Source organism: Mycteria americana, chromosome 21 (assembly GCF_035582795.1).
Source record: "Mycteria americana isolate JAX WOST 10 ecotype Jacksonville Zoo and Gardens chromosome 21, USCA_MyAme_1.0, whole genome shotgun sequence".
Classification (NCBI taxonomy): Eukaryota; Metazoa; Chordata; class Aves; order Ciconiiformes; family Ciconiidae; genus Mycteria; species Mycteria americana.
The window spans coordinates 3,419,547-3,434,813 of record NC_134385.1 but is presented as its reverse complement, the minus strand read 5'-3'; the positions used below and the strand labels follow the sequence as shown (position 1 = coordinate 3,434,813).

The 15,267-nt window shown below is 56.0% G+C and overlaps 1 protein-coding gene across 1 annotated transcript; it reads left to right on the top strand.

The window, feature by feature from the left end:
- The first annotated feature begins 271 nt into the window (after positions 1 to 271).
- Positions 272 to 12,169, top strand: NT5C1A (5'-nucleotidase, cytosolic IA). Its single transcript, XM_075522472.1, has 6 exons — positions 272 to 404; positions 6,531 to 6,698; positions 7,537 to 7,666; positions 8,009 to 8,131; positions 8,578 to 8,762; positions 9,053 to 12,169. The coding sequence occupies exons 1-6, from the start codon at positions 300 to 302 to the stop codon at positions 9,416 to 9,418; spliced, it is 1,077 nt and encodes a 358-aa protein (XP_075378587.1). The 5' UTR covers positions 272 to 299; the 3' UTR covers positions 9,419 to 12,169.
- The last annotated feature ends 3,098 nt before the right edge of the window (positions 12,170 to 15,267 follow it).

Genomic DNA, 15,267 nt, shown 5'->3' with positions numbered 1-15,267 from the left:
CCCGGGGCTGACACTGCCCTGGAGCGGCTGCGGAGCGCTCCCCCCCCCCCCCCCCCAGCACCCCGGTATTTAGTGGGGTGTTGGGAGGGGTGCGGCGGCGGGGCGGGCTCGGTCCCGAAGAGGTTAAGCCGTGTCCCGGTGGGCTGAAACCCCGGAGCTTCATGGGATGCCTTATAAAGCGCGCTCCGCCGGCCCGGCAGCGGCTCCGGGAGCTCCCGGTACGTGCGGAGCCGCCGCCGCGCACGGAGCCGCCGCCGCCGCAGCGCCCGGAGCCGCCGGTGCCCCGGAGCCGCCGCGCTATGGAGCCTCCGGGCACGGCCGGGGCACCGGGCGCGGCGGGGCGGCCCTGGGAGGAGGCCAAGGCTTTCTACGACAACCTCGCCCCCAAGAAGAAGCCCAAATCGGTGAGAGCCCCCGAGGTGCCGAGCCGGGCAGGGCTCCCCGTCCCGGAAGGGAACCGGTGCCCCATCTCCTCTGGGTGCTTCCCCCTGCATGCCCCATCTCCTCCAGGTCCCTCTGGGTCTTTCCAGGTGCCCCGTCTCCTACAGCTTCTCTGGGGTCCTCCTGGGTGCCTCACCTTCTCTGGGTTCCCCCGTGGAACCCTCCGGGTCTCTCTGGGTGCCCCATCTCCTCCAGGTGCTCTGGGGTCCCCCCGGGGTGTCCCTGGTTTTTCTTTGACCTCAGTCTCCATCCAGGTCCTTGGGGAAGCCCTGGGTCTCTCCAGGTGCCCCTGCTCCTCCATGGCATCCCTGGGTTGCCGTTGGTTGCCTGGGTTCTCTCCAGATCCCCCCCAGTCTCTCTGGGTCTCCCCGGGTTCCTGCAGGTCCTCGGGGTGTTCCTGGGTCCCTCCTGGGCTGAGGTGTCCTTGCAGAGCGGCTCGGTGCCCCGTGAGCCGCCTGTCCCCTGTGCCAAGACCGGGAGGCCCTGCCAGCGACAGGCGGGGTGGCTGCAGCGGAGCAGGGGGACAGCCGGGGGGCTGAATCCCTGCCCGGGGCAGTGGGGTGTCGCAGGGGTGTAGCTGCCCCTGCCAGGCTTGTCTGCTCCGGGATATTAGAGGGAAAGCCTGTGTTACCTAACCAGGGCTGAGCCTGCCGAGTTTAGATATGGGAGCGCCTGGAAGTGCTGCCGTAATAGCTGCAACGGCGCAGGGCTGGGGGCTGGCAGCCTGGGGGGGCTGGGGGCTGCACCCCCGAGGCAGGCTGGCCCTGGCCCCGCAGCCTGCGAGCCCACCCAGCCATAGGCATCCTCGGGGCTGCAGATCCCCCCCCGAAGCGTGGGGCTCCGGCAGAGGTGCTGCCCACGGTGCGGTCGGGAGCCCGGTGGCAGCCGGCACCTTCCACGGCAAAGCTCTGCGTGTGACCTCTGCAGCGAGGGGAGACGGCCAAGCCCCTGCTCTGCGGACCCCAACTTGGAGCAGCCCCTGTGCTTTCCCTGCTGGGGACCCGGCTGCAGCTCCCGGTCCTGTACCTGCTGCCAACTGGCAGCGCTGCTGCCTTTGCCCTTCCTGGAGGAGAGGGACAGCCTGGCTTGGTGGCGGGATACGGCTGGTTGTCTTTCATGCCATGCTTTCAGCCTCCTGCGGGTGTCAGCCCAGGCTCCTCCTCTTCCTCTCCTTGCAGCGAGGTTGGTGACCAGCACGCCCGTCTCTGCGGTACAGCTGGGGAAACTGAGGCACGGGGCAGTGATGTGGTTTGCTTGTACAGCAAACCAGCGGCAGAGCCGAGATCCAGGCACTCTGGCCCTGAAGTTAGGCTGTGCCATACACCCTCGTGGGGCTGGGGCCGATGCCCGCGGTGCCTGCCCGGCCCCGTGCCCCTCTGCCGGGGCAGGCTGGGGGCCCTGTGCCCACGGCCAGGCAGCTCAGCTGCCCTCACACACAGCTGGGCTGCCCTGCCCTGCCAGGCAGCTGTCACGCCCCGTGATGGATGGCTGCAGAGCGCTTTTCTGCATTATAAATAATGCGTTTGGAAAACTCAAAAACATCTCAGCCATTGCCCTGAACTTTAATCTGATCCCGAGCAGGGGGCTCGCGGCCGCCCAGGGCTCCCTCGTGCACACGGGAAATGGAGTTTGCGGTCGTCCGTCTGTGCCCTTGCGGGTGCCGGGTCTGTCCGTCCTCTCGGCCGAACGTCTCTGCCAGCCGGAGCAGGTACCGGTGGGGGAGCAGGCGTGAGCTGTGGGGGCTGCTCCCTCCTGGAGATGGGCTGTAAGAAGGCAGGAGGCAGGATGATTTTGGGGAGCATTTTTGGGGAGCCCATTCCTGGCTGGGAAATAGGTTAATGGGGTGTCCCTGCAGCCCACGAGGCTCCCCTCTTTGCAGGGGTCTCTGCTCTTCCCACGGCCCGGCTCCCACGCCTGCTCCGGCCTCGCTCCTGCCAGCTGGGGAGGTCAGCGATGAGACTTGTCACTCTTCAGCAATGTGGAAAATGTCCCCCAGCCTCTCCAGTGACGCCGCGCGGGGCGGAGAGTCTGGGTCGGTGGGAGCTGGCCTTCTGCTAGCTCCACTCCTCTGGGTGCCCTGCTCGTCCCCTGCTCTGCTAGTCCCCTGCACCCATGGGGACCCATCCGGCTCACCAGGGTGCCTCATGTTTGGGATGCTTTAGCTGGGGTGGGGACCATGCTTGACCCTGGAGCAAGCCCTCCCTGTTCCGTTTCTGTGACCAAAACTCACACCAAAATTCATCTCCAAATTTTGAATTTGCCCGCAAGGATTTGGTCTTCTGCAGCATCCAGGGAAGTGCCCGGAGCTGCCAGAGCTCCTCTAGGTTTTTAGGATCGAGGTGGGTCCAGCAGATTCAGCCCCAGGCAATGCAGAAGGATCAAGGGGTGCAGAATGGGGTCCCCACTGTGGCTCCTGCCTCAGTGCCAGCCAGTGATGGCCTCCAGAGGTGGCAGTGAAGCCGCTGGTGTTGGGTGCCACTGTGGGCACCTGTGGCTCTCACGGGTGGGAGGGCATGGCCCCGCTGCGCATCCCGGGAGCGTGTGGGATTTCCAGATGTCTGCCTCTAATCCTTGGGGGGCTGCTTAGGATTTACATCTGATTAGAAGGGCGATTTAAAGGTCTGCCAGCTGTTGGGTCTGCAGAGGAAAATGTGCCATTTCCAGTCACTACTGGAATACATCTTTACCCCAAAACTGGGGTGTTTGGGTCTGCAATGGGTTTTGTACTTTATGGAGCTGGAGCCTGCTGGGAAGGTCCCTTATGCTTCTGAGACGGGGTTTGGACCACGTGGACCACCTGGAGCCTGTGCCAAGGGCTGATGTTCCTCTTCAGAGGGCTGGGCCATCAGGATGTGTCCCTGCTCATCCCTCCTGTCCGGCTGAGCCTGGAGGTGGACACACGGTTGGGATGGGACCTTCCCCCGTGCTGCCTTGCTCGCATTTCTGTTAAACACAGAATTAATCTCTTGCTTGATGTTCAGGATGGGGCTGGATCTGACCTTCCCGTGGGAAGGGAGGAAGGGAGAGGAGCTCACCCTGAATCCCCAGGCAGCAAATTCGGTTGCATTCAGCTGAGCAGGGTTCCACAGCCACTTCCCGGGCTTGTGCTGGATGATGAGCTTTAATCGACCTTGGCTGACCTTGGATGCTGCTCTGAGGGTAAAACAGGGTTTGTCATTCAGAGTGCCCAAACCTGCCGGGGCCAGGGCAGCCCGAGCAGGAGGCTGTGTTGGGATCGGGTGCTGTTCAGGCTCCGCGACAGCTCGGGGGATTAAATGCATCCCAACGAGGACTGGAGTGGGACCCCTTCCACGCACATGCTTCCTATTAAAAATGAAGGGTGTTTTCCCCCAAAACTGTGACGTTTCAAGGCAAAGTGGGGTTCGTTGGGTTATTCACAGCACTCTGATGGAGGATTTGAGGTGCTGTGGTTCCTGTTAGCGCTGTGACTTTTTAAAGCCCATTTTTGAATGTAGTAACGATCATCTGCAGTACTAGTGGGGATGGAGAAGCATCCAAACAACCTTGAGGAGGGAACGCTTCCAAATGAAACCTCCACTTCAAAGAAATGTCAAAATGCAGCTCCCTCCTCGCAAAACAGAATTGCCTTATTTTTCAAATGTCAGCGTTTCCCAGAGAGCAGCAGGGCTGTTCCAGCCCAGCCGGAGCTGGGAGCTGCGTTAGCGCCCGGGTGAGACTTTCCTGCAGAAAGTGCACCAAAGGTGCAGATCTTCCTTGGCAGGAGCAAACAGGATCTGGCAGGTCCCATTCCTGGAGGCCGGGCTTCCCGCCCGCAGGCAGCTGGGGCTCCAGCAGCCCACGCTGGGGCAGGGTTAGGCCCCGAGCTTACGGTTATTTTTATTGCTGTGTTTATTACCTCTTAAATTAACCTCCTGGAGGCTGGTGCCTTTAAATGGCAGGGAAGGGACCTTGAGCAGCCTGTTGCCGTTGCGCAAGGTGCCTGTGCTCTTGGCACCCGCAGGGTGCAAGGTGTGTGCCGCAGGGAGATAGAGATGCAAATTCAGGCTGGGCACCCGGCTAGGCTCGGCTTATGGCCCCGCACACGCATCTCACCCCCTTGGACGTGTTTCTCTGCTGTGTGTGCTGCTGACCTACTTTCTCTGCTGGGGATCCTCCTGCAGGGCTGGTCGTGGCGGATGCTCTGCCCTGCGGTCCGTCGGGGAACGGGAGCGGGGAGCAAACGCCTGGCAGCTCTCCTACGTACCCAGATAAATAACCCAGCGCTGCAGGGACTCAGGAGCAGCACGGAGCGGCAGGACTCCTTGCTGAAGGCTAATGGCCGGATGTCCCAAAACCTTTTAATAATCATTAATATTTTCAGCTAATAAATGGCCCATGACACCAGAGTTATTAATTAATGAGTTGGAGTGCCAAGACTTGGCCCATGACAAGTTAATAGCTAGCACCCACCAGGTCGCAAAACGTAAGATGGGGGACGTGGCTGTGGTTCACTTGTGGGAGCGACGCTGGCGTCGCTGGTCAGCTTCTGCGTGGGCCAGGGTGATCCTGCGTGTCCTGGGGGTCGTTCACCTGCTTTCTCAAAACAGCCGCTTCCAAATGGGACCTTATTTCTCTGCAAATGCCGTGGGAAAGGGATCCCTCTGGCCACAGTGATGTTCTCAGCCTGAGCTAATCTGTGTTTAGTTCTAATTGCCCACTGCTTAATCTGCTTGCTGGGGATTTTGGGTACTGATGCAGCCTTGGAGAGGTGACTGGGACCGACCGTGCCGCAGGGCTGGCCCCAGGCGCTGCTTACGGGGGGAGTGCAGTGCTGGGAATGGCATGGGGGCTGCCCTTGACTCATTCCTGGGTGCGTCTCCATGCTGGGCAGGATCAGCGGGGCTGGGATGGGGGCAGAGTGAGCCCCGGGGCAGGCCCAGCCCTGTGGGGAGCAAAGATCCCCGATGCGGGTGGGGTACCTTGTCCTTGCTGCTGTTTCTGTAAAGCTCAGCCCTAGGCAGGGTGGGAGCTTGAACTTTGGAGCACCCGGTGTACGGAGCGGCTGGCCAAGGCACCCTCCTGCAAATGGTATTGCCGGAGGATTACTCACGGGGCAACGTGCTACACGAGGATCCTGGAAATCACAGAGGAGCTGAGGATGAGTTGTTTCTGAAGTGCTGACAGCCTGGATTTCACAGGCTCCCTGCGGAGATGCATCCCTGAGCGCAGCCAGAGAGCTGGTGGGCTGGGACTGCTCCCAGCTCCCGGGGAGCATCCCCTGTGTCAGCCCCCAAGCCCCGTCCTGCTCCCAGGACTCGCTGCAGGCAGAGTCTGCTGGGGACAGGGCTGCCTGCGCCACTGTCCTTCCGTAGGATTTGCTGTTCTGGGAGTGAGAATTTCTTGTTGGCCATCGGTAATGAATTTGTTTTCGTGCTTGCAAGTGAGTGATGGGGATTAACACCCTTCTGCCCTCCAAGGGGAGAGGGAGCACGGGTGGGGGTCAGGAAGAGATTGACTTTCCTCGTGTCCTCTCTCTCACTGCCAAGTCCCACTAGAGGCCCCTTGTTGACTTCAGTGGATTTTGGATCAAGCCCTCGAACATTAATAATAATGACTCATAAATCATTGCTTGCATCACCTGTTTGTCATGTTTCCACCCACAATAACTGTATCAAGTGTTTTTATAAGCTGAGCTGGCACGGGTTGTTTGTCACATCTGGACAGCATCGTGGGAGTGCGGATCTGGCTGAGCTGCAGTGTGTGGTTTTTCCTGGCCGGGGGGGGAAAGCCACACAAATTCCTTCTGCATGGGGTTGAGTGGTTCTCCTGGGGTAGCACGTTGGGTCTGGATGGGTCCTGGGAGCTTGTTTGCAGCGGGAGGGCTTGGGCATGGTGCGAGCAGCAGAAAAAGGCTCTCGGGTATCCCAAATGTGTGGGGACGGTGCGTCAGGGCTTCATCTGTTGAAGCATTGGAAGATCAGGGTTGCAGCTGCCCCGTTGTCCTCCAAATCGCTATGGAGGTGTCACCCCCACCCCGTGGCCTTTTATGTTGAAAGTTAACAGATGCCTTCTTGGGCAGCGGGGCTGGGTGCAGGGGCTGCCTCCCCATTTTGTCCCTGTCCCTGCAGCCAAAGCCCGAGAACGCCATCACCATCGCGGTGTCATCGCGAGCGCTTTTCCGCATGGAGGAGGAGCAGAAGATTTACAACGAGCAAGGGGTGGAGGCCTACGTGAAATACCAGCTGGACCATGAGAACGAACCCTTCCTCCCTGGGGCTGCCTTCCCCTTCGTCAAGGTGAGCATCCACCCGCCTAAGCTGAATCTGCGCTGTGGTCCTGACCCAAAAGTTTTGGGGAGAGGGGAGTGCTATGGGGTGCTTGCGTGGAGAAGGGGTGGGAAATGAGCAGCACGGCAGAAGGGATGTAGCCACAGAGCAAACAGAGGTCAAAAACTTCCTGGCAAGTGATGTGCTTCTTCCAGGACTGAGGAAACGCTGAATTTTCCAAATTGGCAACTGAGCCCAAGAATTGAAGAAATCATCTCTTTGGATCATATTTAAAGTTTCCCTTCAGCGAATTCTCATATCTTTTTTTTGTTGTTGTTACAATTTATTTATTCTTTTAAATTGGCTGAATTGAGCCTTGCTACAGAGTCAGCCAATTTCTAATTTTGACATGTTGAAATGAGGCATTTCAAACTTTAACAATATTTTCCAATTTCTGCCCCAGGATTTAGTGCAGTTTTATGTGCTGGCCCTCACTGAAGCCATCTCTTGCCTGTGCCCAATGAATAAACTAATCCACTTGGTGGGGAGAGACTTGTTCTGTTTCTGATTGCTTGAAAAACACTTATCTGTAACTTTGAGCTAATTTATTCTCATCTCCTAATGAAAATTTGAAACCTTTTGTGTTTGAAAATAGAAGAGTAGCTTTGTGGGGTTTTTTTTCCCCCAAATCAGTCTTTTTTTTCCCAGCTAAAGCCGCTTGCTGATGTCAGCTTGGCTCAGGGTGTAGTTGGGGTCAGGCCAGATCCCTGGCTTTGGTGAACAGAAGTGTTTTGCTCGGTGAGAAGGGGGTCAGGGCCATGCCTGGGGCTCGCTGACACCCACCCCCCCTCGCCCCGGGGTGCTGCAGGCGCTGGAAGCGGTGAACACGCAGCTGCGCGAGCTCTACCCCGACAGCGAGGAGCTCTTCGACATCGTCCTCATGACCAACAACCATGCCCAGGTTGGGGTTCGCTTGATCAACAGCATCAACCACTATGGTAAGCTGAGAGCAAAGCTGTCCTTTGCGTGGGTGCTGACGGCTTTTGGGTGAAGCGTTACTGCTTGGCAGCAAGATAAGGAGACGCTTTCTCCTGTCTCTTCTTCCAAACCACACGCTGAGCCCACTTCTCCCAAATTTCCTGGGCTTTTGAGTGGAACTCAGGGCTTCCTGAGTGGAAGTTGGCTGGTGGTGAGGATGCTCTGGCTGCCGGCCATCCTGTTGAACGGCAGTACCAAAATTAGCCCCCATCCTGCCGACTCTTGGGAGGCCGCAGGGGAGCAGCGTCAAGGCTTGTTTGGGGGGGACAATCAGGCTCATCCCGGGGTCCATCTGCCCTCAGATCTGTTCATCGAGAGGTTCTGCATGACGGGAGGGAACAGCCCCATCTGTTACCTCAAAGCCTATCACACCAACCTCTACCTCTCCTCCGACGCCGAGAAAGTGAGTGGGGCCATTGAAGAGGGTGAGTCTGGGGTCCAGCTTGGGGGGGGGCAGCGGGGGGAGCCTGGAGCCCTCAGGGGGTTGGTGCCAGGAGCGATAGCTCCAACGTCCCTGTCCCTACGTCAATGTGCAGCTAGGGTCTGCCTTGTCCCACATCCCATCCTTGATGCTCCAAAGAGCCTCTAGTTTCCATAGAAATAAGGCTTTCTTCGAGCTCCACAGCTCTTCCGAGGCAAAGGCACTGTTTTTCCCCGTTAATTCTTGTATGCAAAGGGAGGTTTGTCATCTGGGGATTTGTTTTTGCTGTAAAAGGTCTTGAGGCCAAGCTGCAGGCACTACTGGGCGCGTGCATTTCCTTGCAGTGTTTGCTTCCAGCCCGTCGTGTTTTGCTCTGCTCCTCGACGGATAAGCCACGAGGCCAGGTCCTTGGGTAACTGCCACCTCTTGCCTCATGCTTTACCTCCACAGGGATCGCTGCAGCCACCATCTTCAGCCCCAGCAAAGACCTGGAGGTGTCGGAGAACCAGCTACGGGTGGCGTTCGATGGTGATGCCGTGCTCTTCTCTGATGAGTCGGAGCAGATCGTGAAGGCTCACGGCTTGGACAAGTTCTTTGAGCATGAAAAGGCTCACGAGAACAAGCCTCTGGCACAGGTAGTGCTGGGCTGCAGCCAGAAAAAGCCTCTGGGAGAAAGACAGCCCGCGGGGATGCTCTCGCCTCTGGGAACAAGCCAGGGGTCGGCATGTGGAGTGTGAGATGGGGTGGGTCAGCAGCCTGCTACTGCTGGCCCACGGGATGGCTGCGGCTGGCCCCTCGCTGTTGTTTCTGGGGGCTCATAGGGAGAAGGGGCTAGCCAGCATGTCTGGCTCTGCTGGGACTGGGTTCCTGGAGGAAGGGATAGCATGGAGGGGTGCAAAATGATGGTTTCTTCTTGCTTTGGCAGGGACCCCTGAAGGGCTTCCTGGAGGCCCTGGGGAAGCTGCAGAAGAAGTTCTATTCCAAGGGGCTGAGGATGGAGTGTCCCATCCGCACCTACCTGGTCACTGCCAGGAGCGCGGCCAGCTCGGGAGCCCGGGCCCTAAAGACTCTGCGCAGCTGGGGCCTGGAGACAGATGAAGCTTTGTTCCTGGCCGGGGCTCCCAAGGGGCCGCTGCTGAAGAAGATCCGTCCTCACATCTTCTTCGATGACCAGATGTTCCACGTGGAGGGAGCCAAGGAGATGGGCACTGTCGCTGCTCACGTCCCCTATGGCATCGCCCAGAAGCACAAGCGGCCGGCACAGGAGAAGCAAACCCCGAACAGCAAGTAGAGGAGCTGGCTGGGCTCGTGGCCCCCGGCGTGCGGCACAGACTTCACCCCGTGCACCGCGCTCTGACCTGGGTTGTGGTCTGCGAGGCAGAGAGCATTTGTCCTGGCGAGCGCGAGGTTATTCCCCAGCAGGAGCCTTGTTGGGGGCACGGATGGAGGAGGGGGCTGATGAAAGGCTTCCTTTCACCTCTGTATTTGTTGCAATGTCGTAGCGTTGTCCCCGTTCCTCGTGGGGCCAGAGGCTCCCCCTCAACCGGGCAGCCCCACGAGCCGTTTCCCCATCCGTCAGGGCTCTGCACTTGCTTCAGGCAAAATCCCTCGAGGATGGATCTCGCCTTTCGTGGACTGTTAATGCCAGGCAGGTTTAACGTATTGGCGTTTCTTTAAAACCCCAGGTAATTCTCAAAGCCTTTGATTTACAAAGCAAATGTTCAGGCTGTACTGTTGAACTGGAAAGTTGGGAGCACACAAAACCCCTTGTTGCAGCTTTGAAACAAAATGTTGTCCCTTTTAACTAAAATTAAACCATAATATTGTTCCTTCACAGATCCAGCTCCTGCTCCCCAACCAGAAAATCTTTCATGTCTTTGTCCTTTCACTGAGATTTTGTCAGCTGAACAGCTTTACTTTCATGCACTAAAATTTGGAAAAATAGAAACAAACATATATATTAAAAAAAAAAAATCCTGTGTACTGCTTGGAGCTTTGGGCTAGTGTATTGTTGGCCCAGGTTTTTAAATTTGGGTTTCACAGTTGCATGATTTAGCACTTAAAAATAATAATCTCAGTGAGGCATCCAAAGCCCAGCTCTTGTGTGAGCCGTCCAGGGTCTGCAGACACATGCCTAGGGCTTGAATTAAGTTAAAAGCAGGCCCTAATATATTAGGGCATCATTTGAAGTCCATTTAGGTAAATCTGCAGAGAATTTCAGCCTGGGGGTTTTAATTAAAGGATTTTGTTCCCCCTTTCTAGGCAGAGCCCATATGAGTTGATAATCTTTTTCTCCTCAGCTTCTTAAAACCTCTGGTGTTTCCTAAAATAGACACCTCTGCTAGTGATGCTGTGAGAGAGAACCAAATCTCCGATTAAAAAGAGGAAGAGAAATCAATTGGAGAGCTGCTCCGAAATGGGTGTGAAAATCACACTGACATTTCTGCACAAAGCCCTGTCTCAAAGGACACTCTCAGGAGAAAAATTCAAAGATTACTTCTTTCTTGTGGTTTGGTTTTTTTTTTTTTTTCTTTTAGGCAGTACACCCCATGGTTGGGCATGAAGGATGCCCAGCGTTATCAGTAGTTTTCTACAAACACCAACTCCATGGGCTGAAGTTTTCCGAGGTATGTGTCTGCCTCTGGCTCAACTTTGCAGGGAGGTTTCAGCTAAATCAGCTCAGCCCTTCCCGACAGCGAGGCTAGAGCTCGAGTTATCACACTTCTGACGAATATATAAAGAAGCTAGTGATGCCTTCAGTGGCTCGGGAGACTGTTTTCTCGTTGCACTAAATCCTGCTCTAGCAGTGAAAAGCAAATTGCACTTTTTTTCCCCCTGAACTATTTCACTTTGCCAGACTGTTATTTGTCACATCTGGGTGACAAGCACCTTAGAGGAAGGTCTAAAATCCAAACAAAAAAAGTCTTGAAAGAAATTAATATCTCAGTAAGACATCTATTAATATACAGGTTTGTAAAAAGGTCTCGTCTTTTTAATGTGAACCCCAGATATTGGGATCTGAACTGTATCTCGGAGACCTTTTGGCAGCTGGGAGGGGGAGAACAGCCTGGCCTCCCAGTAAACTTTTCCAAGGTGTTTCCTGAAGATCGCATGGTGGAAGCCCAGCCAAGCCCAGCTCGCAAACGGGGCTGCACCGGGGCCTCCCGCCAGCCCGGGAGGTGACGTTGCAAGAGGAATAGGGTCCTTGTCAGCAAGCCCTTAGGAACCCCCAGCCAGGGCAGGGTGCTGGTGGGATCGGATACAGGATGCAAGCACAGCCACGGGGGATGGGTGCTTGCACCGGGTGCCGTGGGGGATGCGCGCTTCGGATGAGGGGTGTTGGCAGGGCTGGGATGTGCAGGAGGGGTTGCCCTGTCTGAAGGTCCAGGGAAGCTCCGGGGGTTAGCTGCAGGGAAGCAATGTGGTGTGGTTTTGGGGCAGGGCCCTGGATCTCAGCAGCTTTCACTGCTGCCTTTCTGGGCCCTGAGATGCACAGGGAGCTGGGTGCAAGCTGGGGAGCAGGGGCACAGTGCAGGCAGGAGTTTTGGTGACTCTGCTTAGGGTCCTCCTGCTGCCAGGGCAGCTTAAGGGCTCGCTGGGAGACATGGGGCTCGAGGAACGGGCCCTGAGTGAGGTAGACCTCCCTTTGCACCTCCTGAGTCCTTCCTGTGTGGGGAGGATTTTCCGTTCCTGCAATGGCTGCCCCATTTGCTTTTATCCACATGGCTTCCTATGTTTTTTTTCTCCTCCATCACTACAACTGGCAGATGTGGATCTGCTGCTTGTGTACTTTCCTTGTGTGCCCATCCGTGACATCCCCTCGGGCTGGGGGAGCGATGCGGTCCCCAGGACCGGCTGCATGGGCTGGGCACATCTCCCACCCTGATGGGCCAGTGCGGTTGTGCCTCTTGTGCCGCGCTGGCCGATGACTGGACTTTCCCGCTGTGTGTTGTTGCTGTGGGTTTCACTTCATTGTCCTCCGGCGGTTTTTCTTGTGAATGGACTGCCATGTTAATGAAATCCCTCTGGGTGTTTTTCTGTAATAAACTGTGTTGGTCGCAGCCCGGCTTGCTCTGTTGCCATTTTCACAATGGGTATTTTGGCTCCCTGGTGCAGCCAGCAAGAGAGTCTGGGGTCCCTGCTTGGGACCTCCCAGGTTTTCTGGTGAAGGGGTGTGGGTGATGAGAAGAAAAAGGGCTTTTGGGATTTAAGGGAATTCAGAAAATGTAATAAAACCAGCTACCTGGGAACTGGAGACCTCTGGGAGAGGTGGGATTCCAGAGTTGAGAGATGTGCTGTGATACAGCTGCCTCCCTCTGCTTCGTGAACAGGCTTTTATTGTAACCTGGACTCATGATGAAGTCCTGGATAAAAATACAATTTGGCAAAAGACTGTTGTCAACTTGATCTTCTCCCAGCCAACAGGTGGGAGGCAGCAAAAGCTTTTTAGAGGAGATTTATTGCTGCTGAAGTACCCGATTTATCTGAATAGCGACAGTGCAGTTCTGGTGTTAGCTCCTCCCTGCCAATAAGGAGAACAGATGGGTTAAAGGGAAGCAACAAATTCTCCATCCGTCACCAAATATAGCCAAGGAATGTCCATAGGCCCCAGGGCAGCATCTCTGCTATGGGTGTTCGTTTAAGGGACAGATGGCCCTTGGCAGAGAGTGTTCTCATGCAGCCTTGTTTGCTGGGATGCCTTCCCCACGCCCATCCCCAATCCTGCATGTTCTTCCACCAGATGCCTGGAGGGAAAAAAAAAAAAAAAAATCAAACTCCAGCACTGATAAGGCCCATGTTGCACCAGTGAAAGTCCAGGTGGGCCCACCCAGCCCTGAGAGGTCAGGATGTCCATGCCAAAGCCAAGAGCTGGCTCTGATGTTCATGCAAAGACCAACCCGAGCCCATGACTCGCTCTTGGGGACCAGTGTTCGCACTGGGGCCAAGGAGCCAACAGGTCGTGGAGAGACATGGGCCAAGGCCACGCAGGGAGGGAAGGGGGAGGTTTGTGCAGTTGGGTCTGTGATGCCTTGTCATTGGTTTGCTGCCAGCCTGAGTTTTTGTTTCTGTTGCCTGTTTTCTGAGCTTTTTCCTTCATCAGGCATCGAAGGGCTTTGCAATGAGTGTGCTTTAAAATGAAGAACATGGAGGAGGAGAAAGCGGAGGCAGAGCTGATGGAGAATTATGCTGCCACTCAGCTATTGTCAGCGCAGATGTTCACAAGGTAATCATGGCCTTTGAATAGCAAGAACAGCTTTTCATGACAAACCCAGAATTTAACCCCAAGAACTTGTGGGACTTCTTGGTAAGGGTGCGAGGCCCCTGATGACCAGCTGCATGGCAGGGAGGTTGGGCAGACTGCAAGTTCTGCTCTCCTGGTCCTCATGTACGTAGGGTAAGTCATGACACCTCCCTGCCTCAGTTTCCCCATCACCGTAACAGAGATCAGGATGATCCACAGGTAATGTCTTCCTTGCAGAAGAAAAGCAGAAATCCAGGAGTGCTCTTAAGTGTCGTGAAACCCCATAGCTCCATGGTGATGCCTGCATGCCCAGCAGCAGGTCCCAGCGTATAGGGGCCATGCAAACACAAGGCTGTCCCAACAACCCTGTGGTGTTGGCCATGAGGGGTCCCGGGCCGCACTGGCGGGGACTCCACCGTGTGCCTGCAGCGCATTTAGTTTGACATCCTTTCTGGAGTGCAGAATAGGGGCAAACAAATGTGAGCAGGGACCTGCAGCCATCCCAGGAGGCTAAAATGTCAGGGCAGGGGACCTGGTGACAGGGTGACAGAAACACCCAGAGTTGGAAGAATAGATAAGAGGACCTGGCGGCAAGAGAACAAGCAAAGGGCACTTGCTATCAGCACTAGTGGGGCTGTGCCAGGATTTGGACAGCCTGACCATCTCGTTCCTTTGACACCGCTATTTATAGCAGTGTTTGCTGATGCCTCTGTCACTGGAGCCTAAAATGGTTCCCCCGTGTGCACCCGGGGCGGCTAGGCTCAGCCGTTCCACGCTGGGGAGGCCACCAACGAAGTAGTGACTCAATGGAGCGTGTGTGAAGCTGCTCATCGCCCCGCTGACGGAGGAAGCCGGCGTCTCCCTCTGCCAAGAGGCAGCTCCACGCTGGGCCAGCTCCTTGGAAGATGCACCAGACGGTTTCTGTTTAAGGCCTGGCCCCTTACCAGAAAGAGTCAGTGGGGTAAATAGACCCACCTTCTACCCCAGTTCTTTCTTCCTCCCAGAACTGGGGCTTGTCCGGCTCTGTCTGGGAGCCAGTGGTTTCCACAGCTTGATGTTGGTCCTTAAGGTAGCTGTGAGAATAGCTCTGTGCATTGCCCACGCTGGTGGAAATAACCCTTTCATTGCTGGGCTGGAGCAAAATGCAAGAAGGCAAAGATCTTGTAACTGCAGAGTCAATATGCCCCGTTCCCTGCCTGGAGATTCACCTTTTAAAAAAAATGCTTCATTCTCCCAGTTCTGCCCAGGCCAGTGAGCGATGGAGGCGGAGAGCTCTGTGTCCTGGCATTTTCCCATTCCTGCAGCAAAAGCTTCGTTTCCAGGGCTGCACTTCAAAGCTTTGCTGGCAGCGCTGTGCCGGATAGGACTGTGCACCTAATCCTGCCGAGGAGAAGAGGAGGAGGTCTCTGCAGCCCTGGGGCTACAGATGCCAGGCAAAGTATGGCTGCACCCACCAGGGAGCAATGGCCAGCCCCACGCTGCTGTGAGCTTGGCACAACCGGTGCCAAATTTTCTGATTGAATGACTTGAGAGGAGATGGGCATTAAAGTTAAAAAAAATATATATATAAAAATAAAATCCTCAGGGATAGCATCAAGCAGTCCTGCCCACAGGATGGGACTTTTGCTTATTTTCTCCCTTAGGGGGGATTGCATGGTTACCCCTTCTCTCTCTGGCAAAAAGGGGATGCAGAGGCCAGGACCAGCTCTGAATTTTTAAGCTTTACCTGACCAGCGGTACCCACGAGCATCCCCGCAGCTGGAACTGGCCCATGCTCATGCTGCGGCTGTGTTCTTGTCACCGTGGCCATCAGGAGTGAGCAGGGAGCAGCAGTTTTCCCCCTCAAGATAAAGCAAACCCATTCAGGGCCATGTAAGTTAGCATCCGCAGGCAGCAGA

What these genes read in the sequence shown, in the direction of transcription:
- NT5C1A (XM_075522472.1), top strand. Translation starts at nt 300, where the DNA reads ATGGAGCCTCCGGGCACGGCCGGGGCACCGGGCGCGGCGGGGCGGCCC. An exon ending in CCAAGAAGAAGCCCAAATCG is followed by an intron (nt 405 to 6,530) that starts GTGAGAGCCCCC and finishes CTGTCCCTGCAG; the next exon opens with CCAAAGCCCGAGAACGCCAT. An exon ending in CAACAGCATCAACCACTATG is followed by an intron (nt 7,667 to 8,008) that starts GTAAGCTGAGAG and finishes ATCTGCCCTCAG; the next exon opens with ATCTGTTCATCGAGAGGTTC.